Source organism: Hypanus sabinus, chromosome 28 (genome assembly GCF_030144855.1).
Source record: "Hypanus sabinus isolate sHypSab1 chromosome 28, sHypSab1.hap1, whole genome shotgun sequence".
Lineage (NCBI taxonomy): Eukaryota > Metazoa > Chordata > Chondrichthyes > Myliobatiformes > Dasyatidae > Hypanus > Hypanus sabinus.
In genome coordinates, this window is record NC_082733.1 from 42398716 (window position 1) to 42426241 (window position 27526).

Below are 27526 nucleotides of genomic sequence, written 5' to 3' on the forward strand. Positions count from 1 at the left end.
ACATCCTCACTGAGAGAAACATGGAAAACCTACAGCACAATACAGGCCCTTCGGCCCACAAAGTTGTGCCAAACATGTCCCTACCTTAGAAATTACTAGGCTTACCTATATCCCTCTATTTCACTAAGCTTCATGTACCTATCTAAAAGTCTCTTAAAAGACCCTATCGTATCTGCCTCCACCATCGTTGCTGGCAGCCCTTTCCACACACTCACCACTCTCTGAGTAAAAACTTATCCCTGACATCTCTGTACCTACTTCCCAGCACCTTAAACCTGTGCCACCTTGTGGCAACCATTTCAGCCCTGGGAAAAAGCCTCTGACTATCCACACAATCAATGCCTCTCATCACCTTATGCACCTCTGTCAGGCCACATCTCATCCTCCTTCGCTCCAAGGAGTATAGGCCAATGTCTAGGCCTTTCAGTATTTGATAGGTTTTAATTTGGGTATCCTAACAAAATCTGTGCTATTTTTCAACAGACTTTTCAAATGATTTGCCTCACTTTTCTTGCCCTGATTTGGTGAACAAGTATGCCATCACGGAAAGACTGGATTTTTCCTATTACCTGCAACATGGACGCCCATCGTATGCTTTTGCAACTTTTCTCGTTCAGCAACTGGTGAAGAGCAGTTCACCCAAGCAGTTGTAAGTATCTTAGAAATGTGTATTATTGATTCAGCACAGTTCTCTTCTGCTCTCTTCATCCCTAAATATGAAGTAGACGTTGAAATGGTGTTAGTGGTTCATTTGATCTACCAAAGTGTTCGCGGAATTGATTAATTTGGAGAAAAAATTAATAATAAATATAAAATGTTATATGTTGTTGATTCTTGGTGCCTGCTAAAGTTGTGAGTAGAGTGTTTTACAATGTTATTCCAGATATCAAATTAAATCTCTCTGGTACTTTGAAGATTTATTTCTAGTTTACTCATAAGATGACTTCTGGCGCTTATTAACTGTGAAGCATCAAAGACCCTGTCTGGTGTCTGACATTTATCTGCAAAGATCTCAGATTCGGTGTGTGAACTACTAACACCGCAGTGTTGGTCATAGACGCAAGCAACTCATTTCACTGTCTGTTTCAATGTACATGTGACAAATAAAACTAATCTTTAACTGTATAAATGCAGATCTATTTTCTTTTTACAAATGAAAAGGAAACAAAGCTATTAATAATAATATTGATCTGTATATCAGTGCAATTAATGTCCAGCACTGTTACCGTTGCTCCAAGGACAGAAGATTGCCAAGTAATGCAAAACCAGTTCCTCCTTGGCAGGAGGCAGTAAGATTCACTTCTGGAGACGATAACTTGGCATTTGGAGATAATCCGTCTCACGGAGTAGAGAGCAATATTCAGGAAATGATCTAATGTTGATTTTTTAGTAGGCAAATTTTCAGTTTAATTATTGTCCATCTATTAATGGGATTAGTAACTCTCCTGAATCATGGGAAGTTCACAACTACAGATGCACTGGGCTGTCCGCTCCACTCTCTGCAGAGTCCTGCGATTAAGGGAGGTACAGTTCCCATACCAGGCAGTGATGCAGCCAGTCAGGATGTTCTCAATTGTACCCCTGTAGAAAGTTCTAAGGATATGGGGGCCCATACCAAACTTCCTCAACTGTCTGAAGTGAAAGAGGCGCTGGTGTGTACAGACCACGTGAGGTCCTTGGTGATGTGGATGCCGAGGAACTTGAAGCTGTTTACCCTCTCAACCCCAGATCCATTGATGTCAATGGGGGTTAGCCTGTCTCCATTCTTCCTGTAATCCACAACCAGCTCCTTTGTTTTTGCAACATTGAGGGAGAGGTTGTTTCCTTGACATCACTGTGTCAGAGAGATGACTTCTTCCCCGTAGGCCGCCTCGTTATTGTTTGAGATTAGGCCAATCAATGTCGTGTAAATAAAAGAACAGAAATTGCTTGGCAGGACCAGCATCTGATTTTCGATGAACTTGTCTTTCCACAAAGATTGCAAATGTCATCTGTTCATTTCCCCTGATTTAGGATTCAGCGAGTAAGTATGGAAGCGCATACCCTTGGATTAGCCCACTTCACCGTACCCGCCGTGGCCGCAGCATGCACTGCCTTTCTTGAACTGCTTGGTGCTGGCAGCTTTAAACTCAGAATTGACCTCAAAGTGGCAAATGTGATTTTGAAACACTGGTGCACCAACACTGATGAGACTCGACACAGCTCACTACAACATACTTTAGGTAATTATGATGCTTCTCTTTTGACAATTTGTATGTCGAGAATTACCAGTCAATGTAAATACTGTATATTATTCTCTGGTCACAACGGAAGGGGATGTGTAGTAGGAAAGCAGCAAAATTTTTTGCTTTTGTTTGGAGGGCTGTAATAGGTGAAATTCTCAAGACTTAACAGAGTATTAGAACATAGAACAATACAGTACAGGATGGTCCTTTCGGCCCATAATATTCTGCTGAACCATATAAGCCATGATTAATCTAACCTTCCCTCCTACACAGTTCAATACTCTCCATTTCTCTTACATCCACGTGCCTATCTAAGAGTTTCCGAAATGTCCTTAATGTATCTGCCTCTATCACTACCCCTAGCAGGTTATTCCAGGAATCTACCACTTTCTGTATTTTAAAAATATAAAAGCTACCTCTGACAATCTACCCTCCCCCCATATTTACCTCTGCTCACAGATGTTCTCTGGTATTGGTCTTCGGCACCCCGGAGAAAAGGCACTGGATGTTCACTCTCTCTATGCCTCACATAATCTTGTACACTTCTATCAGGTCACCTCTCATTCTCCTTCACTTCAAAGAGAAGAGCCCTGGCTTTCTCATCCTTTTCTCATAAAACATGCTCTCTAATCCTGACAGTATTCTGCTTAATTTCTTCTGCACCCTCCCTAAAGCTTCCATATCCTTCCTATAACGAGGTGATCAGAATTGAACTCAATACTCCCAAGCATGGTCTAACCAGAGTTTTATAGAGCTGCAGTATTACTTTGGGGGTCTTGAACTCAGTCCCCCAACTAAGGAAGGGCAACATATCATAAGCCATCTTAATCACCCTATGAATTTTTCGGACATGGACCCCAAGATCCATCTGTTCCTCCACACTGCTAGGAATCCTACCATTACTCCTGTACTCTGCCTTAAATCTCGTAAAGCACATCACTCACACTTCTCCAGATTGAACTCTGTCTGTCACTTCTCTGCCCAGCTCTGCATCCTATCAATGTCCCATTATAAACTACAACAACATTCTACACTATCCACAACGCCACCAATCATCGTGTCATCTGCAAACTTCCACTTCCTCATCGAAGTCATTATAAAAATCATAAAGAGCTTTGCGCCTCAGTTTTTGTGTTTTCTCTCCATTTAGAAAATAGTCAACCGTTTCATTTCATCTACGAAAGTGCATGAAACACTTCCTGACGCTGTATTCCATCTGCCATTTCTTTGCCCATTCTCCTAATCTGTCTTTCTTCTACAGTCTCTCTACTTCCTCAAAACTACCTGCTCCTCCACTTATTTTCATACCGTCTGCAAACTTCGCAGCAAAGCCATTAATTCCATAATCCCAATAATCTGTCCCAACACAGGCTCCTGTGGAACATCAGTAATGGCCAGCCCCCAACTAGAACAGGCTCCCTTTGTTCCCAATCTTTGCCTCCTGTTCGTCAACTATTGCTTTATCCATGCTAGAATCTTTCCTGTAAAACCATGAGCTCATAGCTTGTTAATCAGCCTCGTGTGTGGCACCTTGTCAAAGGCCTTCTGAAAATCCAAGTGTACACAACATCAACTAATTTTCCTTTCTCTATCCTGCTTGTTGTTTGTTTAAAGAATTCCAGCAGACTTGTCAGACAGTATTTTCCCTTGAGGAAACCATGCTGACTATGGATTATTTTATCTTGTGCCTTCAAGTACCCTAAGACCTCATTCTTGATACTCAACTCCAACATCTTCCCAACCACAAAGACAAAATGGTCAGACAAAATGGTCTATAGATTCCTTTCTTCTGAGCCTCTCCCTTTTTGAAGAGTGGAACGACATTTTCAATTTTTCAGACTTCCGGAATCATTCCAGAATCTGCTGATTGTTGAAAGATCATTGCTAATTGCCTCCACAATCCCTTCAGCCACCTCTTTCAGAACCCTGGGCTGTACACCATCTGGGTCCAGTATCCAAGGCTTCGTCAAGGGACGTACCTCAGAAAGGTTTGTCCTTCATTAAGGACCCCAATACCCAGGGCACGCCTTCTTTTTGTTATTGTCAGGAAGAAGATACAGAAACCTGAAGGCACACACTCAGTGATTCAGGAATAGCTTTTTCCCTTCAGCCATCCAATTCCTAAATTCCATGAACACTACCTTGTTTTTTATTATTTCTGTTTTTTCAACTATTTTTAATCAAACTGCACACACACACACACACACACACACACTATATCTATATGTATATATATATATATTTGAAATACACATATAGAGTAACTGATTTACTTTTTTTTAATATTATCATGTATTGCATTACACAGCTGCTGCAAAGTTAACAGATTTCACAATATATGCTGGTGATACTAAACCTGCTTCAGATTCTAATTCTGATTCTGATCATCTTGAATGTTAGAATGAAAATGGAGATTTAGAGGATGCAGTTGTCAAAAGCATTGTATGAAGGCAGTCCATTGTCTGCACTTGATGTCTGCACTGATTTTGTTCATTAACAGTCAATCAAAAGAACACAGCAGGTGAACTCCTCCGTAGGTAACTAATAGAAACAGTTTTATAGTATTGCAGAGATATTGGTTGTGCTCCAGTTCATTCTGCATTTCATTTAAATACATAATTTATTACTGTTAATCAATAGTTTGTCTTTTATATAACTTTCAGCTATTTTCAAAAAAACTTTGGCTAATTGGGCCAAAACGTACTGGTCCTGAAGAGTCCCAGTTAACTAGAATCCTTTATATACAAAATGATGAGATGAGGTGGATAGTCAAGAGCTCTCTCCCCCCACCCCGACCAGGTGGAAATGTCAGGTACTAGTGAAGATAGTTTGAAGGTGAAAAGGAGCAGGGCATGTTTAAGGACAAGCCTTCCCTTGCACACAGTCAGTGGGACAGCTGCCAGGAGCAATGATAGAATAGCAATGGTTATGAAGCATCTGGACAGCCTGGGAGTAGAGGGATAATGACCACACGCAGGCAGGCAGGATTAATTGGGTTTGGCATCACTGTGAGCTGAAAGGCCTGTTCCCATGCTGCACTGCTCTGTGCAGTGTAGAATACCACTGTAGTCTCTGTATCTGTGATCGTTTAGAACCTCGCATTCTCAATGGCTACTTACCCTAACCACTAGCCACTATCAAGGACATGTATACAGAAAGGTGCTGGAAGAGGGCCAGTAACATCATGAAGGACCCTGCCCACCCTGCTCATGGACTGTTTGCCCCACTCCCATTATGGAGGAGACTACTATGTAGCACCCACACCAGAACCACCAGACTCAAAAACAGTTACTTTCACCAAGTAGTGAGACTGATCAACACCTCCACCCTCTAACTCTGCCACTACTTTATTATTTCCTGTCAGTGACCTTATGTCCAGCCTAGCGTCACTTTATGGACATACAATACAATCGATGTATATAAGTGTAATGCCCTGGTTAAGATTTCTACTGCTATGCTGTGAGGTAGCTTATATTAGTAAATTTCTGTAAAAGCAGTGTGCCATGCTGGAAAGTGTGTTTTGGCTTTGGCTAAGGAAAAGAACCATGTTGTCCAACTTAGGATAGTGAGTCAGCCAATCAGAACTGTGGGGAAGAGTTTTCTGAAGGACAGTAGTCTGGTTCGGGGGGGTTTGGCAGGAGCTGCGGAGCAGGTCAGGAGGGAAGATGCCGCAGAATGCCATCGGAACTGTGGGGAAGAGTTTTCTGAAGGACAGTAGTCTGGTTCGGGGGGGTTTGGCAGGAGCTGCGGAGCAGGTCGGGAGGGAAGATGCCGCAGAATGCCATCGGAACTGTGGGGAAGAGTTTTCTGAAGGACAGTAGTCTGGTTCAGGGGGGTTTGGCAGGAGCTGCGGAGCAGGTCGGGGGGGAAGATGCAGCAGAATGCCATCGGAAGGAGAATCCCTGTTGCACAAACTGCTTTGGGCAGATGAATGGCTCCAAGGCGAGAGGGATAATACTGCTGAGAGAGAGAGCCAGTTTGTTTGAGTTGGAGCTCGAGGGAAGTTTGGAATGTGTTGTGTGTTTTTACGTAGACTGTGGATCCAGAGTGTGAATTAAAGATGACTTCAGTGTGAGTTCCTATGGTCATGTGCACATTGGACTGGTTTACCTGTAATGGACCCTTTTCTTCTTCATATTACTGTTTGATAAAGCTGAAATTTGTAAATATACTTCCTTTATAATTTTATGAGGTGTATAATCTGTTATTTCTGGCCAATGGACAACTCTGTATGGGCAGCATTTAAGACCATAAGACATAGGAGCAGAATTAGGCCAATTGGGCCATCGAGTTTGCTCCACTATTTCATCATGGCTGATCCAATTTTCCACTCAGCCCCAATCTCCTGTCTTCTCCCCGTATCCCTTCATGCCCGGACCAATCAGGAATCTGTCAACCTCAGACTTAAATATACATCCAGTTTTGACCAGCAGCCAATTTGGACATCAGAAGTTTGCAGGGGAGGGGACTTCAGTCAGGAACACTGCTGAGGATAAAAGACAGAAGCAGTTCATGGCAGCATAATAGAGCTTTGACCAGCAGCCAGCCGACTTTTGGGATTAAATAGCAAGAGCAAATTAAAGGAAGGCAGGGGCAAGCGCAGCGGTCATCGTCTGAGTGGACAGAGTCAGAGAGGTGATCTTAAGGCTTTAGCATGTCATGGCTTCAGCAAAGAGAGGCTTCACTCAGAGAAAGTGAAGGAAAGAAAAGCCAAGTTTTTTTCCTTCTCCTCGTTATATCTGCTCAGCTAGTTAGAGATGCCAGGCAGGATAGCAGAATGCTCCTCTTGTGGGATGTAGGAAGCCAGGGAAGCCTCCAGTATCCCTGACAACTACAACTGCGAGAAGTGCATCCAGCTACAAATTCTAACAAACTACATTAAGGAGTTGGAGCTAGAGCTGGATGAACACTGGGTCATTTGGGAGGTTAAAGGGTGAATGACAGGACATATTGAGAGATTGTTACACCCAAGGTGCAGGACACTGGAAATTGGGTGACAGTCAAGAAGGAGAAAGGATTTAAGGAGCCAGTGCAGAGTACTGCTGTGGCCATCCTCCTCAACAACAGGTTTATCACTTCAGAAACTGTCGGGAGGGTGGGGGGATGACAAGAAGGGGGAAGAGGCATGCTGTGAAGATCGAGGATTCATTGGTTATGGGAATGGACAGGAGATTCTGTGGGCGAGAATGAGATTCCTGGATGGTACATTGCCTCCTGACTGCCAGGGTCCAGGATATCTTGGATCAGGTCCTCAGCATTCTTAAGTGGGAGTGTGAACAGCCAGAAGTCGTTGGTCCATGTAGGTACCAATGACATGGGTAGGACAAGTGATGAGGTTCTGCATAGGGAGTTGAGGGAGTTAGGTGCTAAGTTAAAGGGCAAGACCACCAGGGTTGTGATCTCAGGATTGCTATCTATGCCACATGCTGGTGGGGCTAGAACTAGGAAGATTATATAGTTTAGCACCTGGCTAAAGAGTCGATGAAGGAGGAAGGGCATAAGATTTTGGATCATTGATCTCTCTTAGGTTGGATCAGTACAGAAGGGACAGTTTGCACCTGAACTGGAGGGGGACAAATATCCAAGTGGGAAGGTTTGTTAATGCTACACGGTGGGTTTGAGCTAGAATTGTAGGGGATGCCAGAGCAGTTAGCAGAGAGGTTGTGGAGGCAGATGATGGTAAAACCTCAGACTCATGAGGAACCAAAAGGTTGAACAACAAGAGGGTGAAAAGGGCGAAGGTGTTGTATTTGAATGCACACAGTGTATGGAATAAGGTAGATGAACTTGCAGCACAGGTACAGATTGGCAGTATAATGTTGTAGGCTTCACAAAATCATGGCTGAAAGATTATAGCTGGGAGATCCATGTCCAACGATACACATTGTATAGAAAGGATAGGCAGGAAGGCAGGCAGTGGCATTGTTCTGTTGAATCATTGTGGATAGAGCTAAAAGGGAATGTTAGAATAGTCATGGGGGATTTCAATATGCAGGTAGGTTGGGAAAATCATGTTGGTGCAGGATTCCAGGAAGGGGAATTTCTAGAGGTCTACAAGATGGCTTTTCAGAGCAGCTCGTGGTTGAGCCCACTAGAGGATCAGCTGTTCTGGATTGGGTGTTGTGCAATGACCCAGAGAGAGTTTAAGTTTGAAGAACCCTCAGGGGTAAGTGATCATAATGTGATCGAATTCACCCTGAAATTTGAGAAGGAGAAGCTAAAGTCGGATATATCAGTATTACAGTGGAGTAAAGGGAGTTACAGAGGCCTGAGAGGAGTTGGCCAGAATTGATTGGAAAAGAACACTGGGAGGGATGTCAGCAGAGCAGCAATGGCTGGAATTTCTGGAAGCAATTCAGAAAGCATAGAATATATACATCCCAAAGAGGAAGAAGTATTTAAAGGGAAAGATGACTCAACCAATCAATGTCAACATAAAAGCTGAAGAAAGGGTATATAATAGAGCAAAAATTAGTGGGAAGCTTTTAAAAGCCAACAGAAGGAAACTGAAAAAGTTGTGAAAAAGGTGAAGATGGATTACGAAAGTAAGCTAGCCAATAGTATTAAAAAGGCTGCCAGAAGTTTCTTCAGAGAGGTGGGAGTGGATATCAGACCACCGGAAAACAGTGCTGGAGAGGCAGAAACGGGGTCAATGAAATAGCAGATCAACTGAATAAGTATTTTGTGTCAGTTTTCACTATGGAAGAGCCTAGCAGTATGGTGGATGTTTCAGGTGTCAGGGAGCAGGAAGTGTATGAAATTACCATAACTCGAGAGAAGGTTCTTGGGAAACTGAAAGGTCTGAAGGTGGATAAGTCACCTGGACCAGATGGTGTACACCAGGGTTCTGAAAGAGGTGGCTGAAGAGATCGTGGAAACATTGGTAATGGTCTTTCAAAAGTCACTAGATCGTGGAATGGTTCTGGAAACTGGAAAATTGTAAATGTCACTTCACTCTTCAAGAAGGGAGAGAGGTTGAAGAGAAGAAACTATAGGCCATTTATCTGACCTCAGTGGTTGGGAAGATATTTGAGTCGATTATTAAGGATGAAGTCTCAGGAGTCAGCATGCTTTCCTCAAAGGACAGGGTTCGCTCAACATAACACGGCATTTGCTCAAATCGAGATTTCTTTAATTGGAACATCAGAATATTCCTGTTTGGTTGAACCCCAGATCATACAGACAATAGACCTAAATTGTTTTTGAAATGTGGCCTTCTTACCACTGAGTCATGTGGCTTTGCAGAGCTAACTAACGAGCCAAGTTTATATATGAGCCTGGTGAGAGGATTACATAAGCTATCTTCCATATTTACATTTATTGTGTTCTATCGGATCTGGAGTAACAATTATGTTGTTCTCTTTACATTTGTGTACAGGAAGTAACATTAAGCAATCTTGAATCTTGAGAACTCCCTCTCACTTTTTGATATTTTTTTTTATGAATGCACCACCAGACAGTGAACCAATTTCTTTCTTAATTGGTCACCACAACAATCTTAGAAAAATACCTTTCAAATGATCCCTGATGTGTCCTTCTTTTGTTCCCAGCTGAGAAACTCCAGAACCTGGTTGTGGGGAATAGATCATCGGCAGAAGAATTACTAACACATTTAGAGAATGCCACTTGGGAGATTATACAAAGAAAAAATATAAAGAGGTATCAAAATTCTGTGATCTTAATCTGCCTCTCTTTAGCTCTGTTATGGCATTGCCTTGTTATGTCAATAATAACAACGAGCTTATGTAATAGTCTTCAGGTTGGGTGAGTATCAGTTTCTCTAACTCCCAGTAATTTCTCCCCCTCCCCCTTCTCTCTTTATTTCTCACCCCCATTTTTGGCTCCCCTTTCACCTATTTTCCATTCCTCACCTGCACATCATTTCCGTCTGATGACCCTCCTCCTTACCTTTCTCCCACGGTCCACTCCTCTCCTATCTTCAACCCTTTACCTCTTCTACCTATCACCTTCCAACTTCTTACTTAATCCCCCCCCACCCACCTTCTCACCTGGTTTTACCTGTCACCTGCCAGTGTATACTTCCTCTCTCCCTGACCTACCACCTTCTTCTGGCTTCTGCCCCTTTCCCTTCCAGTCCTGATGAAAAGCCTTGACCCAAAACGGCAACTGTTTATTAATTTTTATAGATACTGCCTGCTGGCTGAGTTTCTCCAGCATTTAGTGTGTGTTTAATTGCAGGGTATCTTTCGAAGCTGGTCAGGAGTGGTCACTGATGGCCCAGTTCTGCAAGCTTCATGGCATCACGCTCAGTGTGGCCTACCTGCAGGCCTGTACACAGGAGGATGACTGGCTACAGTTTATGATCTTTGCTCAACTTCACAACTACCAACCAGAAGAGGTAAAACGTTTGAGATATTACAGTATCTACTCCCTGTAGACTACCCTATGGATAACCTAGCCTATCAATACCCACCATAATTTTATATGCCTCAGTCATGTCCTTACCTTAATTCTTACTGGTCATTTAAGGTTTAAACAAACATACAAATCTTAGCAAACTAAGTGAAGAGCTGAAAAGCAAGGAAGGCAGGTTCGGTGTTGTCATTTAAAGTAAAATGGACAGGAAAGGAATGGAGGGTTATGGGTTGAGTGCGGGTCAGTGGGACTAGGTGAGAGTCAGCGTTCAGCACGGACTAGAAAGGCCGAGATGGCCTGTTTCCGTGTTGTGATTGTTATATGGTTATATGGTTAACTTTGGCCATTCCAAGAAGAACTGACCAAACTTCTCCTGTCTCTCCTCATCCCAGGCAAAGTCCTGGTGGATCTCTGCTGTGCCTTCTGCAACACTCTGTTGGATTTCTTGTTATTTTTCTCATCCTTGGGGTTCTTCTGGGGGTCAAGAATGGCAGGGAGTCTTAATTCTTACTGGTCATTTAAGGTTTAAACAAACATACAAATACTTAGCAAACTAAGTGAAGAGCTGAAAAGCAAGGAAGGCAGAGATAAAAATCCATCTTGGGTATAGTTGAGATAACAGAATAATCCTTGGATAAGTATAAACCAGTCACTGGTTGCACCATTACATCACGTGGGTAATGTGCTAATACTGTACTTAGCCAACTGCTGTACCACCTTCCACCAGTAAATGGGGACGAACCGCTGTGTACTGTGAAAAAAACACGTGCTTGCTTAAAAATGTGCAAATCATGACTTTGGTCTTAAATTAATTCATCTACAATCTTATAAAAAGCCTTAAAAAAACAGTGGTTTCCAACAACTATCATGTCCTTCCTAAAGCACGATGACCACAACAATGTGCACTACTCCAACTGAGGTTTTATGAAGTTACTTTGTCACGTGTACATCAAAACATGGAACATACAGTGAAATGTGTCATTGGTGTCAACGACCAACACAGTCTGAGGATGTGCTGGGGTCAGCCTGCCGGTCTTATTGTGCCTCCGGTACCAACATAGCATGTCCACAACTCACGAGCCCTAACCGTAGGTCTTTGGTCTGTGGGAGGAAACTGGAGCGCCCGGAGAAAACTCACAAAGTCAAGGGGAAAACATGCAGACTCCTTACAGACAGTGGAGGAAATTAAACCATGATCTGACCCCGGCACCGTAAAGCGATCTGCTAACTACTACACTTCCCTATGCTCTTGCGCTAACCTTCCCATTTCTGACCCTCCTCTGTAACCGGGAGTACTAGAACTAGCATTAAATAATAATAATAAATACTTTATTGATCCGGAGTAGGAATTTCTTTTGTTACAGCAGCAACACACTTAGCAGTGTGCAGGTTAACCAGTAATAGAGTACAGAATAATATGCACAATAATAATTTACCAATGTGCAATAATAATTAACAAAATAATGAAACAGAGATTAGGTCCGGGGTTCAGCTGCAGAATAAAGTTCTTTTCTCCAGTTTGCCCAACGTGTGCTAAAGACTTGGTCTCAAGAGTTCATTCCTGCTCCAATGGTATTTTTCTTCCATTGGTTTCTAGTTCTCTTCAAAACAGAATGGCTTGTTGAAGACATAAATTTCTTTTTACCCAGAGGACGAGGAAGACTTTCATCAGTCTGGGTAACAATTTCAACAAAGAACATAAATTTGTATGACCTGTTCCCTGGAGTTTCTTGTTTAGTTAATAAATTGTTCTTGCATCATTGCAGTAATTTTTTGTCACTGGCATCTGTCAAAGGACAATCTGGTGCTGCTGCAGTGAGTTAATTCCTTTAGTACTTTCTCCGTATGTGACTGATTGCCTGACAGCAAAGGTCCAACTGGGAGATATCTGTCAATAGATCTAGACCATTGTTAGTGCGACTTTCTCACCCTTGTAAACTGGATACGTTCACTGTGATATTAGGAGTTTTTGTAAAATATGAGGCGATCTCATTGAAGGATAAGTCTCTGAGCCAGGTGACGGGGGTAGACAATGAGAGGCTGCTTCCTTCAGATGGATAGTCTGGAGCCAGAGGGCATTCTCAGGATGAAGGCTCAGCCATCTAGGGTGAGATAATTCCTTCAGGCAGAGGGTTGGAAATGTTTGGAGATTTCTACTCCAGGACTCTTCAGTTTTTGAGTTCATGAGGATGTAATGTTGAGTCTTTATAAGGCATTAGTGAGGCCTAATTTGTAGTATCGTGGGCAGTTTTGGGCCGCTTATCTAAGAAAGCATGTGCTGACATTGGAAAAGGTCCAGAAGAGGGTCAAGAGAATGATCCCAGGAATGAAAGAGTTACCCATATGAGGAGTGTTTGATGCCTCTGAGCATTTACTTGCTGGAGTTTAAAAGAATGGAGGGAGGGGGATCTTATTGAAACCTATTGAATGTTGAAAGATCTTGACAGAGTGGATGTGGAGAGGACGTTTCCTTTAGTAGACCAGAGTGCTCAGCATCAGAATAAAGGTGTGTCCATTTAGAACAGGTGAGGAGGAATTTCCTCAGTCAGAGTGTAGTGAGTCTGTGCAATTTGTTGCCACAGGCGGCTGTGGAGGCCAAGTCACTGGGTGTATTTAAGGCAGAGGTTGATAGATTCTTGATTAGTCAGAGCATGAAATGTTATAGGGAGAAAGCAGGAGATTGGGGTTGAGAGAGAAATCGGTGAGCCATAATGAAGTGGCAGAGCAGGCTCTATGTACCGAGTGGTCTAATTCTGCTCCTATGTCTTAAGGTGTTAAGGACTTATGGCTAAAATCAATAGATCATTGGCCCTAAGGGAATCACAGTTTAGTGGAATCAGGCAGAGTTCGCCATTACCTTGAATAGTGATGCTTAGAATGGCTGCACTAGGTTAGACAAAGCTGCAGACGGTTGCAAACACAGTCAGCTCCATTTGCGGACTAACCTCTCACCATCGAGGACACCTTCAAAAGGCAATGCCTCAAAAAGGCGGCATCTAGCATTAAGGACCCTCATCACCTAGGACATGTCCCCTTCTCATCGCTGCCATCAGGGAGGAGGTATAGGAGCCTGAAGACACGCAGTCAATGTCTCAGGAACAGCTTCTTCCCCTCTGCCATCCGATTTCTGAGTAGACAATGGCCCCTTGAACACTACATCAGTATTTTTCCCCACTCCTTTTCCATTACTTACTTAATTTTGTGTGTGTGTGTGTTTTTTTAAAGTTGAAGTACCCCTTATCTGAAATAGTTGGGGCTGGAAATATTTCGGATAAGTGCTGCTCAATCTGTGTATTGCAATGTACTGCTGTTGCATAACAACAGATTTCACAACATATGCCAGTGATATTAAACCTGACTCTGATTCTGTATGACCGCAGCTGTTCCCGTTATGTTCCTGTGATTCCTTTGTACTTTCTGAAGGTAATGAGAGAGATCTTTTGTTGCTTCCAACTGGGTGACTGCACTACCACTAAACAGTGCTGTTTGTTTCCGTCTGGCTGACACCACATCAGCTGCCTGCTTGCTAAACCTGTATCATGTTAAACTCACTATAGTAATAGTCTTCCTCCATTTTCCGTTCTGGCCTTGCAGTTATCTTAGCACAGAGCCTTGTCCAAAGTACATCAGATTCTTGGTACAAGTTCTTCTTTCACCCAGAAGATGAGGAAAATGTTCATCAGTCTGGACAAAGAATTGGAACTCTCAATTCCTGTGTGAGCAAACTATACATACACAGAGAATGGGAGGCATCAACATAGGCCACACACACAAAATGCTGGAGGAACTCAGCAGGCCAGACAGCATCTATGGAAAAAAGTACAGTTTATATTTCAGTAAGAGACTATTTGTCCTGTCCGGCCCAAAATGTCAACAGTCCTGCCGATGGGTCTCAGCCGGAAGTGGTGACTGACTACTTTTTTCCATAGCTGCTGCCTCGGCCTGCTGAGTTCCCTCAGCATTTTGTGTGTGTGTTGCTTGGATTTCCAGCATCTGCAGATTTTCTCTTGTTTGTGGCATCACAGGAGGTAGCCTGGGGCACTCAGCTGCCAATATCCTCATTGTTATCAGGGCTGTTCAGTGTTTGTTCAGCCTTTGACATTGACAGGCATTCAGTAGCACTTGCCATAAATTTTTAAAAACAAAAGTATTGCTTGTAAATAAAAAATATCCTTTAATATTTTTAAACCATGTTAAGAGGATTGGAGTTTTCTATCCCATGACACTCAATTATTGAGTTCATGACTGAAATCAATAAATCATTGGCCCAAAGGAAATTACTGTATGTGGTTATCAGCAGAGTTAGTCATAGCCTCTGAATAGAATAGTATGGTGGCACAACAATAAATGCAATGCTTTACAGTGCCTGCGATTTGGGTTCAACTCCGTCGCTGTGTGTAAGGTGTTTGTACATTCATCATGGGCTTCCTTCAGGTGCTCCAGTTTCCTCCCACATTCAGAAGACAGAAGGGTTCGTGTGAGGCTGAGGGCATGCTATGTTGGCGCCAAAAGCATAGTGACACTTGCGGCTGCCCCCAGCACATTCTCTGAGTGTGACGGTCGCTGACTCAAATGACACATTTCACTTTTTTGATATTAATGTCAAGTCACTTTTTATTGTCATTTTGACCATAACTGCTGGTACAGTACACAGTAAAAATGAGACAATGTTTTTCAGGACCATGGTGCTACATGAAACAATACAAAAACTACACTGAACTACGTAAAACAACAGAAAAACTACACTAGACAACAGACCTACCCAGGACTGCATAAAGTGCACAAAATAGTGCAGGCATTACAATAAATGATAAACAGGACAATAGGCACAGTAGAGGGCAGTAAGTTGGTGTCAGTCCAGGCTCTGGGTACTGAGGAGTCTGATAGCTTGGGGGAAGAAACTGTTACATAGTCTGGTCTTGACAGCCCGAATGCTTTGGTGCCTTTTCCCAGATGACAGGAGGGAGAAGAGTTTGTATGAGGGGTGCGTGGGGTCTTTCATAATGCTGTTTGCTTTGCGGATGCAGCGTGTAGTGTGAATGTCCGTAATGGCAGGAAGAGAGACCCCGATGATCTTCTCAGCAGACCTCACTATCCGCTGCAGGGTCTTGTGATCCGAGATGGTGCAATTCCCGAACCAGACAGTGATGCAGCTGCTCAGGATGCTCTCAATACAACCCCTGTAGAATATGATGAGGATGGTGGGGGGGGGGGGGGGGGAGATGGACTTTCCTCAGCCTTCACAGAAAGTAGAGACGCTGCTGAGAAGCTAATCTTTAAATCTTATAAAAAAGATACTTTTACATTCTGCGCAACAATTAAATACAAAAAAGCTAATGACTCTGAAAAAGTTACTAAGCAACTTTCCCCTGTCCACTGTACAGCGGATTTGTTAGCTGAGACACGTTGGGACCAGTACATTATGAGCTAATTAAGCAGCTGCCCCTAATTAGCCGACATTTCATGGAAATAGTTAAAAAAAGTATAAAAAAGACAAACTGAGTAAAAACAAAATATATTTAAATGAAACACAGATATACTGTTCTATAAAACTTCTAATACCAGAGGACATAGCCTCAGAAAAGAGGGGCCTCCTTTTGGAATGGAGGTGAGGAGGGATTTATTTAGCCAGAGTGTGGTGAATCTGTGGAATTCTTTGCCACAGGCAGCTGTGGAGGCTGCCTTTATGTGTATTTTAGGCAGAAGTTGATAGATTCTTGATTGGTCAGGACATGAAGGGATGCGAAGAGAGGGAAGAAGATTGCGAATGAGAGGAAAATTGGATCAGCCATGATGAAATGGCAGAGCAGACTCAATGGGCCAAATGGCCTAATTCTGCTCCTATATCTTACGGTCTAAAAGTAGTACAGGTTGATCACCCCTTATCGGGATGTGTTTCAGATTTTAAAATATTTGCATCTATATAATGAGATACCTTGTAGAAAGGACCCAAGTCTAAACATGAAATCCATTTCCATTACATGTACAGCATATACATACTCCCTGAAGGTAGATGTATATAATATTTTTAATAATTTTGTGCATGAAACAATAATCTGTACATTGAACCATCAGATAGGTAAGCTATCACTACCTCAGCCACCCAGCTGGACAGTCAGTGGCTATTTGGCATTGCTGTCATTCCCAGCTCAGAATTTATGTAGAAACTGATGCCAGCAGGGCCCTTCTCCGGGCACATGAGGTCATTTCACAGAACTCTCTGGTCTGTGGAACTCTTTGTGCATCGCCTGGGAACCTTCACGGTGTCTTGTAGAATTTTCCATTTGTAGCACTAATTCAATGCTCAAAAAAATTACAGATTGTGGAAACTTGGATAAGGGGTGCTCAACTGTATTAGTTCCTAATAGTGATCGACTGAGGAATTCATCCATTGTGTGCAATGAAGAAATCAATGCATCACCTAGTGCAGAAAATAGACTGTATTCATACAATGCTATCAATGATGCATCCTTCAAATCTTCATTTTCATTGAAACATTCAGGATGATTGTAAATACCTTCAAATTCTTTGTAGTTCCTAACTTGTTGAAGAGTGAAATCGTTTCATTTTCACTCCTGGCCATTCCTGGCATCTCCAAGTCTGAATGCTTGAAACCACTGTGAGTAAAACAGTTCTGAGCTGTCTTCCTGTTTATTTCTCACCAACTCTCAGGGACAAAAATCACTGCTTTTTGAGCACACACATCTGCAAGTGACACTATTTAAAAACTGCTCACTCTAAGCATGGTATAACATCGATCAACCACACAAGCGTGCAATTGATGCTAGTTAGAACCTGTTCAGCAAGTTTCCTGTCTCAATTAAGTAGCATAGTGTCCCAAATAAACCAAAGGAATCCCAGCTTTTTTTCCAATGAGGTTTTGTTCTTTAAGAGTTGTCCCAAAAAAGCAGCTGCCCCGATTAATGAATGGTCCAGTTAACCAGAGTCCACTGTAGTTGTCTTCGGCTTGACCTGGCACAAGCCTGGTGAGCACTTCTTCCATCCTCAGAGCTGCCAGCCTGCTGCAGTGCCTTTAGACCCCACGGCACAGCAAGCACACCCAAAGGTGCTGCTCGAACACACACCAGCAGGGTGCTCTGCGAGTTCCTGTCATCGATGTTGGAAGTTCTGCACCAATAGCCTGAAGCTGAAGAAATGTTCTTGCAGGTTTTGCAATGTTTTGGTGATACAAATAGAAAAGCTTTTCCCTTCTTTGATGCCCTCCTCTCATTGCTGATATTGCGGAGGAGGTACAGGAAACCGAAGGGTCACACTCAAAAATTCAGAAACAGCTCTTCCCCTCTGTATTTCTGAATGTTCTGTAAGCACTGCCGCGTTATTCCTTTCTTTTGCACGGCTTAATTTTGTGATTTATAGTAATGCTATGACTTAGTACTGTACTGCTGCAGCAAACCATTTTCACATTGTTTCAGTCAATGACAATAAATCTAAATTAGATTTTGACTTTGATAATAAATTTCAAGTCTGGGGCATTTGGGACTGTGGTGCTTTGAACTTTAATTTCTCACACATCAATACTGCTGGTTCCTGGTTTAGTTCATAAAGGCACCACAGTCCCAAATGCCCCAGGTTTGAAAGTGAACCTATATTAAACTAACTGAAGCAACACACACAAAAGATTGAAGGAACTCAGCAATTCAGGCAGCATCTTTGGTAAAGAGTAAACTGCTGATGTTTTGGGCTGAGACACTTCTTCAGGACTGAGAAGGAAGGGTGAAGATTCCTGAATAAAAAAGGTGGGGTGGGGAAGGAGGCTAGCTGGAAGGTGATAGGTGAAGCCAGGTGGGTGGGAAAGGTCAAAGGCTGGACAACAATGAATAAGGGGGAGTTGATTGACAGTAAAGAGAGCTTTTGGTACATTGGCCTTTATAAATCAAAGTATTGAGTATAAGAGTTGGAATGTAATGGTGAGGTTGTATAAGACACTGGTGTGAACAAATTTGGAGTATTGTGTGCAGTTTTGGTCACCTAATTACAGGAAGGATATTAATAAGGTTGAAAGAGAGCAGCGAAGGTTTACAAGGATGTTGCTGGGACTTGAGAAACTGAGTTATAGAGAAAGGTTGAATAGGTTAGGACTTTATTCCCTGGAGCGTAGGAGAATGAGGGGTGATTTGGTAGGGGTGTATAAAATTATGATGGGTATAGATAGAGTGAATGCAAGCAGGCTTTTTCCACTGAGGCTAAGGGAGAAAAAAACCAGAGGTCATGGGTTAAGGGTGAAGGGGGAGAAGTTTAAAGGGAACATTGGGGGGGCTTCTTCACGCAGAGAGAGGTGGGAGTGTGGATTGAGCTGCCAGATGAAGTGGTGATTGTGGGCTCACTTTTGACCTTTAAGAAAAACTTGGACCGGCATATAGGTGAGAGGTGTATGGAGGGATATAGTCCAGGCGCAGGTCAGTGGGACTAGGCAGAAAAATGGTTTGGCACAGCCTAGAAGGGCCAAAAGGCCTGTTTCTGTGCTGTAACATTCTCTGGTTCTATGTAAGAGGCTAGAGTGTGGAAAAGAGGAAGGCAGGGTGGGGGTGGGGGGGGGAGAATTTATTCACCAGAAGGAGAAATTGATATTCAAGTTGGAGGGTACCCAGATGGTGTTGCTGCTCCACCCTGAGGAACTCTGCAGGTCAGACAGTGATCGTGGAAGGCTGAGACCCTTCTTCAGGACTGCCCTTATATGGAGCCTCAGTATGTTTTTGCACCGTGTGTCATGGGAAGGTGGAACCTGTCATCGTCATTTCCTGTGCTCCTTAGTGGAAAGAATGGATGGCATAGGACGATTAAATGTGCATTCTACTGCCCCACCTAGACATGGGTTGAGGGAGTGTGCAAGCTCTTGGAAATCGCCTGGAGAGATGCAAAGGAATAAAAGGTGACAAATCAGAATCAGGTTTGTTATCACTGTCGTGAAATTTGTTGTTCTGCAGCAGTAGTACATTAAAAAAATTACTGTAGGTTACAATAAGAAATATGAAATAATTAAACAGTGCAAAAAGAGCAAAATAGTGAGGTGGTGTTTCTTATTCATGGATCATTCTGACATCTGATGGCTGAAGGGAAGAAGCTGTTGCTAAAAATGTTGAGTGTGGATCTTCAGGCTCCTGCAACTCCTCAATAAGGGGGAACATCCTGGATGGTTAGAGTCCTTAATGATGGATGGCATCTTATTGAGAAAGGAGGCATCCATCATGACTCAGGTGGACTATGCATATTATGCAAAATGTCTTGGTGTAGCAGCACCTTTGAGTGTAGGAGGGGATGAGACCTTGACAGCTTATCTTTTCAAAAATAAAAATACTCAGTTTTGAATTGGAGTTGCTTTAGTTTCAATTCAGTGTGCTTATCCGTAAACCTGAGACAGTAGATCTATCCACCTCCCTCCACATGAGAAAAATAACATATTGTCAGAATAGTTCAGTTCGGAAAAAAGTAAAGCTTAGTTTTGTCAAGGCCAGTTACTCAACAGTCGTGACCGTTTTCCCAGAAGATAGTAAATTGCTTTAGGTATCCTGAGCTGTTAGTCACACCAAGAAGGTACTGTAAGAATTGTCTTGCTTTGTCTTGCTGTAAAATCAACCCTGTCTTTATGTTCCATCTGGTCCTTTCCATTAGGTAAAGGGATTGCTGAAAGACTTCAGCCCCGTTCTTCAGGAACACCTGACTCTGGCCTTTCAGAATTTGCAATACGTTTCACATGAAAAGCCGCCAGGTTGCACTGAGGTGAAGAAAGAGAGCGAGCCCACACGGGATCTTTTTCAAGTCCTCTATAAGTGCCAGGAGAGCACAAATCCTTGGCGTTACCTTTTGAGTGAAGCAGTGCGGCAACACGCGCCAGTGTTGAGTGTCCTGGCTGCATGTTTTCAGGTGAGTGGATTATAAATAACATCAGTTACCAAAGCACTGACATTTTTACGCACAGTATGACGGAAGTAGTATTAATTTTGGAAGCCGTAAGAAGTTTGGAAGAATTTTTCTTTCCAGTGCAGTTGGAATGGTGGATGTTCCTGTCAGGGACATTGGTTAAGGTAAATAGGACAAATGCAGAAAGAAGAAAGGAGCGAGGAAAGATCAGGAAAAGTTGTGTGGAGAAAAAAAATGCAAAATGCTAGAGGAACTCAGCAGGTCAGACAGCATCTTTGGAGGGGAACGAACAGTCTACGTTTCGGAATGAGTCCCTTCATCAGGACTGGGGAGGAAAGGGGAAAAAGCCAGAATAAGGTGGTGGAGGGGGGTGAGAAGGGAGAAGCAGCCTTTGTCGTTTACTTTTTTGTCAGCCCTAACCTTTTAACCTGAAATACAAGAGTCAGTGGATGCTGGAAATCTTGAGGACACACAAATAAAAATGTTGAAGATACTCAGCATGTCAGATATCTATGGAGAAGAATAAACAGTCAACATTTTGGGCCAAGGCCCTTCATCAGGACTGGAAAGGAGGGAGCAGAAGCCAGCAGAGGAAGGTGGGGAGAGGGGAAGGAGACTAAGCTGGCAGGTGGTAGGTTAGACCAGGTGAGGGGGAAGGTGGGAGGTGATGGGTGAAAGAGCTGAGGGGCTGAAGAAGAAGGAATCTAACAGGAGAGGACAGTGGACCATGGGAGAAAGGGAAGGAGGAGGGGTATCCGAGGCAGGTGAGGATAAGAGAAGGGGTAAGAAGGGAACTGGAATAGGAAATAGAAAAAGAATGGGGGGGGGAGAAATTGCTGGAAGTTAGAGAAATCGATATTAGAAGCTATCCAGATGGAAGACGAGGTGTTTTTCCTATAACCTGAGAGAGGCCTCATCATGGCAGGAGAGACGATGGACTGACAGCTGGCATTAGCAATTTGTAAAAAATAACAAATAGCCCATTATTCACTAATTTTCATCAGATTGCCCTTCTTTGAAATTTTCTATTTATCACATCACTAGATTGAATGTAATTATATTCTGATAATCAAAGCCAGACTTTTTTGTCTTAATCTTGAAAAGTGGAGAATTGGCAACATAGAGCACTGCTTAACTACATAGTTTTCAGGATGTGTAATGCAGTGAAAAGCTGTCTTTCTCCTCTCTAGAATTCCCTCAGAAAGCATATTTTTAAACAGAGAATTAGGGGATTATTCTGGCTTTGCAGAGGAGGCTCTGCGAGGCTCATAAACATGAGATTCTACAGGTACTGGAGATCCAGAGAAAAACACATAAAATGCTGGAGGAACTCAGTAGGTCAGGCAGTTTCGGCAGTAAGAGATACAGAGCTGACATTTTGGGCTGAGGCCCTTCGTTGTGACTGGAAAAGAACAGCGATAAAGTCAGAATAAGAAGGTGGGGATGGGGAAAGGTGTACAAGATCAAATTAACTCATTTAATTGTCATTCAATCACACATGAATACAGCCGAACAAACCAGCATTCCTCTGGGGCCAAGGTGCAAAACATACACAACACGTATTCAAAACAGCGAGCAAAAAGAAACGTCATCACACACAAAAAAAAGACACATAGTCCAAGACACCAAGCAACATGTCCCACAACTTGGTGGTACAATTCCCAACAATCCATCCGGTCATTCCACAAATTGATCACTGGAGAGCAGCACCAATGGGAGAAGCCAGTCCCAACCGAGCACGGGTGCCATGCTACACTCACCTGGTCTACAACAGCAAACGACTCTGTCATCTGAGGTCTAGTCCTCCCTACAACTGAGCTACACAGCTCCCCTGCCACCGAACAAGGGAAACATTATCGATGTTCAACAGGGTCTAGCGATCGAAGAGAAACCTCTGTGATGGCAGCTGACAGGTGAAGCCAGGTGAGGGGGAAGGTTGGTGGGTGGGAAAGGGCTAATGAAGTGAGCAGCTGGACCGAATGAAGGGTCTCAGCCCAAAACGTTGACCCCTGATTCGCTTGCATAGATGCTGCCTGACCTGTTGACTTCCTCCAGCATTTTGTGTGTGTTACTCTTTGAAGATCACTTTGATTGTCACTTTCTGGACCATTATGAGAAATAATTTGAATTGTTCAGCTCTAAGAGAGTATAAATTTATGATCCTTAAATAATGTGTCTTTTAATCGAGTCATTAGTACTCAATATGTATAACAAAAAGTTTTGGTATAAATTGAAAACAAGCTAATCGCCAAAAGCCTTGTACTAAATTGTGCAATGGCTTATATAAGCCTTGTGTAATTTGTTCTGCATGTTGCATCTGGAAGTATTCTTGCTCTTGTAACATGGAAATAATGATGCATGAATTACAGCATGCCCTTATGTGTATGGGAACATATTGTTTTCCTTCCCAGATAAATCTTAAAAGTAAAGTGGGCAAAATAAATGATAATCATTTTCTATTTCCAAAAGCTCCTCAAAGCATTAAGTACCAAAGTGTATCTTCCTGCCCCCCCCCCCCCACTCACTTTAAAACTTTGGAAATAGCTAATGTGGGCTTTAGCCTCCAACCTGGAAGCAGCCAAAGACTGACCCCTCTCTGTCCGCATCTAAGAGCAGTCTATTGTTGTTGTAAATAAACTAGCTGTTCTAATTTTGACTTCCCTGGCAGCTCTATCCTTCTGGCTTCTCAGCATCTCAACATCACACCCATTTTTATTCTCCATAAATGTGACAATGAATTCTATTGTCTCAAATTGATCGAGTACAGAGATAGAAGCTTCAGCTGGCAAATTTACATTTTCAGAATGTGGGGAGCTAAGTCTAAATTTAGGGCGTATTTAAAGCGAAGCTTGATGGATCTTGATTAGTAAGGATGTCAAAGGTTACAGAGCAGAGGCAGGAGAATGGGGTTGAGGGAGGTAATAAATCAGCCATGATTGAAGGGCAGAGCATACTCAGTGGGCTGAATGGCCTAATTTGCTCCTATGTTTAATGCTCTAAATTCAACTCAATAGCAACATCTTAAAGTAGATTACCTGGAATTCCATTTATGTGATAGAATATCATATTCAAGGTAAAACTTGTTCATTTGAATATAGAATGTTTCCTCACAGATTTATTGAATGTCACCAGTCTGGCAAATCTTTGCAACTTATGAATTCCACGTAATTCAGTGACCTTGCCTCTCAAGTCAATTGTTCTAAGCTATTTAAAACTCATCTCAGACGATCTTAACTAAAACATTCATCATTGAAGGGAAATGGTTTTGTCCATAAATCCTGATTATGTAAAGATAAGTTTTCATTCTGCTGCGCACAATCAATCAGTTAACAGATAAAATACAGCTGTAATTTTGCTATAGATGGGATTTTCCAACCATTCTACATTTTTCCTATTAAGGCCCATATGGAAAATTCATGAAATTAAATAGACTCATGAATTTTTAAGTTTGACCCTCTGTCACAACTTTTACTTTTTCTGAAGATGATAAAAAAAATACCTGAAGCAATTAACTTTGGCCATCATCAAAATAATGATAGTATTTTGTTTTTTCTGAATTTAACTGTATGTGGGGAATGTACACTCAGTGGCCACTTTATAGGTACACCTGCTCACTAATGCAATATCTAACCAACCAATCATGTAAGAGCAACTCAGTGCATTAAAATATGAGGACATGGTCAAGAAACTCGGTTGCTGTTCAGACCAACATCAGAATCTGATCTGAGTGACTTTGTGGAGTGATTGTTGGTGCCAGTTGGGGTGGTTTGAGTATCTCAGAAACTAATGATCTCCTAGGATTTCATGCACAAGTCTCAAGAAGTTGCAGAGGATGGTGTGAATCCAGTGGATGGCAGTTCTGTGGGGGGAAAGCCTTGTTAATGAGAGGTCAGAGGAGAATGGCCAGACTGGTTCAAGCTGACAGGAAGGCGACAGTAACCGTGTATTGCAGCAGTGGTGTGTAGAAATTCAAGTTCAGATTTAATTGTCACTCAGCCATACATGAATACCCGTGAATACAGCCAAATTAAGCAGCGTTTCACTGGGGACAAGGTGCAACATGCAGTACCAACAGTCATACACAGCACAAGGCACAAATAGCAACATATAACATAGTAGCAATGCCTTTTAAACGTTGTGACTGTACTTGCCCTCACTACCTCCTCTGGCAGCTTGTTCCATATATTGAAAACCTACCCCTCAGGTTCCCTTTAAATCTTCCCCCTCTCACCTTAAGTCTATGCCCTCTGGTTTTGGACTCCCCTACCCTGCGAACAAGTCAGTGACAATCTCTGTACTGAGGGTGTTTCACACTGTGGGAGGGGTGGTACTGAGGGAGGGTCACTGTGGGAGGGGTGGTACTGAGGGAAGATCACACTGGGAGGGGTCGGTACTGAGAGAGGGTCACACTGTGGGAGGGGTCGGTACTGAGGGGATGGTCACACTGGGAAGGGTCGGTACTGAGAGAGTGTCGCATTGTGGAAAGGTCGGTACTGAGAGAGTGTCGCATTGTGGAAAGGTCAGTACTAAGAGAGGGTCACACTGTGGGAGGGGTCGGTACTGAGAGAGGGTCACACTGGGAAGGGTCAGTACTGAGAGAGGGTCACACTGTGGGAGGGGTCGGTACTGAGAGAGGGTCACACTGAGAAGGGTCAGTACTGAGAGAGGGTCACACTGTGGGAGGGGTTGGTACTGAGGGGACGGTCACTGTGAGAGGGGTCGGTACTGAGAGAGGGTCACACTGTGGGAGGGGAGGGTCACACTGGGAAGGGTTGGTACTGAGAGAGGGTCACACTGGGAAGGGTCAGTACTGAGAGAGGGTCACACTGTGGGAAGGGTCGGTACTGAGAGAGGGTCACACTGGGAAGGGTCAGTACTGAGAGAGGGTCACACTGTGGGAGGGGTCGGTACTGAGAGAGGGTCACACTGAGAAGGGTCAGTACTGAGAGAGAGTCACACTGTGGGAGGGGTCGGTACTGAGGGGAGGGTCACACTGGGAAGGGTCGGTACTGAGAGAGTGTCGCATTGTGGAAAGGTCAGTACTGAGAGAGGGTCACACTGTGGGAGGGGTTGGTACTGAGAGAGGGTCACACTGTGGGAAGGGTCGGTACTGAGAGAGAATTACACTGTTGCATCACTGCCTGGAATGGAGGAGCCAATGTACAGGATTGGAGAAGCCTGCAGAGGGTTGCAAATTCAGCCAGCTCCATTATGGGCACTAGCCTCCCCATTGAGGACATCTTCTAAAGTCAATGCCTCAGGAAAGCAGCATCCATCATTAAGGCCTGCATCAACCGGGCCCTTTTCTCATTACTACCATCAGAGAGAAGGTAAAGGAGCCTGAAGATACACATTCAGCCTTTTAGAACAGTTTCTTTTCCTCCAAAATCAAGATTTCTGAAGGGATAATGAACCAACCCATGAACACTATTTTTGACTCTCTTTTTACACTACATATTTGACTTATTATTTTAGGGTTTTTATGCATTGCACTGTACTGCTGTGACAAAACAACATAATTCACGTCATATGCTAGTGATAATAAGCCTGATTGTGTTCCTGCCTCCTCCTCATTAGCAGGAAGCTGATGTTCTTCAGTGTCTTTGTGTTTGGGTCGTGATGTCCTCGGATGACGTGACCTTCTCTGAAGCTACAAAACACATGGAAGATTCTGTGGAGTGTCACGAGTGGGATCTCCATGATCTGTCACTCATGTGGAAGGTGCTGTTGGGAAGAAGGAAAAGCAAAGAGCTTGTCCGAGGATTTCAACTCTTCCAGAAGGTATTGTCTGATGTATACATTTTATTTGAAATTGAAAGGTACAATGTTGTAAATACTCAGCAGATAAAGTTGTATAAGATTTTGGTGAGGCCTAATTTGGAGTTGGATTTTTTGTTTACCTTTCTGGTCACCTACCTACAAGAAAGATATCAATCAGATTAAAAGAGCACAGAGAAAATTTACAAGGATGTTAGCAGGCCTTAAGGAGCTGAGCGAGAGGGGAAGGGTTGAATAAGTTAGAAGAAGATTCCCTCGAGCAGGGGTTCCCAACCTGGGGTCCAAGGACCTCTTGCTTAATGGTATTGGTCCATGGCATAAAAAAAGTCAGGAACCCCTGCACTTGAGCATTGGAGAATGAGAGGCATGCAAACTTATCGAGGGGTATAGAAGGAGTAAATGCAAGCAGTCTTTTCCCATTGAGGTTATTTGAGACGAGAACTAGAGGTCATGTGTTAAGAGTGAAAGGCAAAATGCCAGTTTACCTTTAGGGGATTCTACACGAGGACTCCCAAGTCCTTTTGCACTTCTAATTTCTGAATTTGCTCCCCATTTAGAAAATAATCTATAGCTTTAGTTCTCCTCCCAAAGTGCACGACGGTACACTTCCCTGCACTGTATTGCATCTGTCCATTCCCCTTATCTGTCCAAGTCCCTCTGCAGACTCCCTACTTCCTCAACACTGTGTGCCCCTGTACCGATCTCTGTATCACCTGCAAACAAGGCTACAAAGTCATCATTTCCATCCAAATCATCGACCTGATTCTGATTCAGAAGCCAGCAGATGTGGTTTGACATGATGAACTAGGAGCTTATGAAGCTCAAACACAAGTTGTCATGGATTGACACTCAGCAGCACAGGCAGCATCTATGGAGGGGAATAAGCAGTCAACCTATCAGGCCCAGACTGTTCAACAGCCCAAAACATTGACTGCTTATTCCTCTTCATAGATGCTGCCTGACCCACTGAGTTCCTCCAGCTTTTTGTGTGTGTTGCTCTGGATTTCCAGCATCTGTAAAATCTTTTGTGTTGATGACTTGGTTTGGAAGCTCCACCATATCTCCAGGCTAGCAAGGTAGCCCTTCCCACAAGAGCGGTGGATCGAATCCCCACCTTACCTGATGCTGCAGATCGACTGTGTTAACCACTAGAGTACTGTAGCACCCACAATATAGCCAATGCACAGGAAAGGATCATTTGTTCATTTATCTTGTTGTGTTCTCACAGTCTGCACCGTTAGCCAAGAGGATGCCTCTTTGTAAGTTTG

At 43.2% G+C, this 27526-nt stretch overlaps 1 protein-coding gene across 2 annotated transcripts in view; it reads left to right on the forward strand.

Moving 5' to 3' along the window:
- The window catches only part of spg11 (SPG11 vesicle trafficking associated, spatacsin), a 213490-nt gene that overhangs the window by 119368 nt on the left and 66596 nt on the right, over positions 1 to 27526 (forward strand). Inside the window, exons 21-26 of one of the 2 annotated variants that reach the window (XM_059953035.1) lie at positions 484 to 649; positions 2014 to 2222; positions 9776 to 9884; positions 10425 to 10584; positions 20232 to 20483; positions 26058 to 26261. In XM_059953035.1, the coding sequence (XP_059809018.1) occupies positions 484 to 649; positions 2014 to 2222; positions 9776 to 9884; positions 10425 to 10584; positions 20232 to 20483; positions 26058 to 26261 (1100 nt within the window). The remainder of the gene's footprint in view (positions 1 to 483; positions 650 to 2013; positions 2223 to 9775; positions 9885 to 10424; positions 10585 to 20231; positions 20484 to 26057; positions 26262 to 27526) is intronic. The other variant, XM_059953036.1, reaches the window with a different exon arrangement.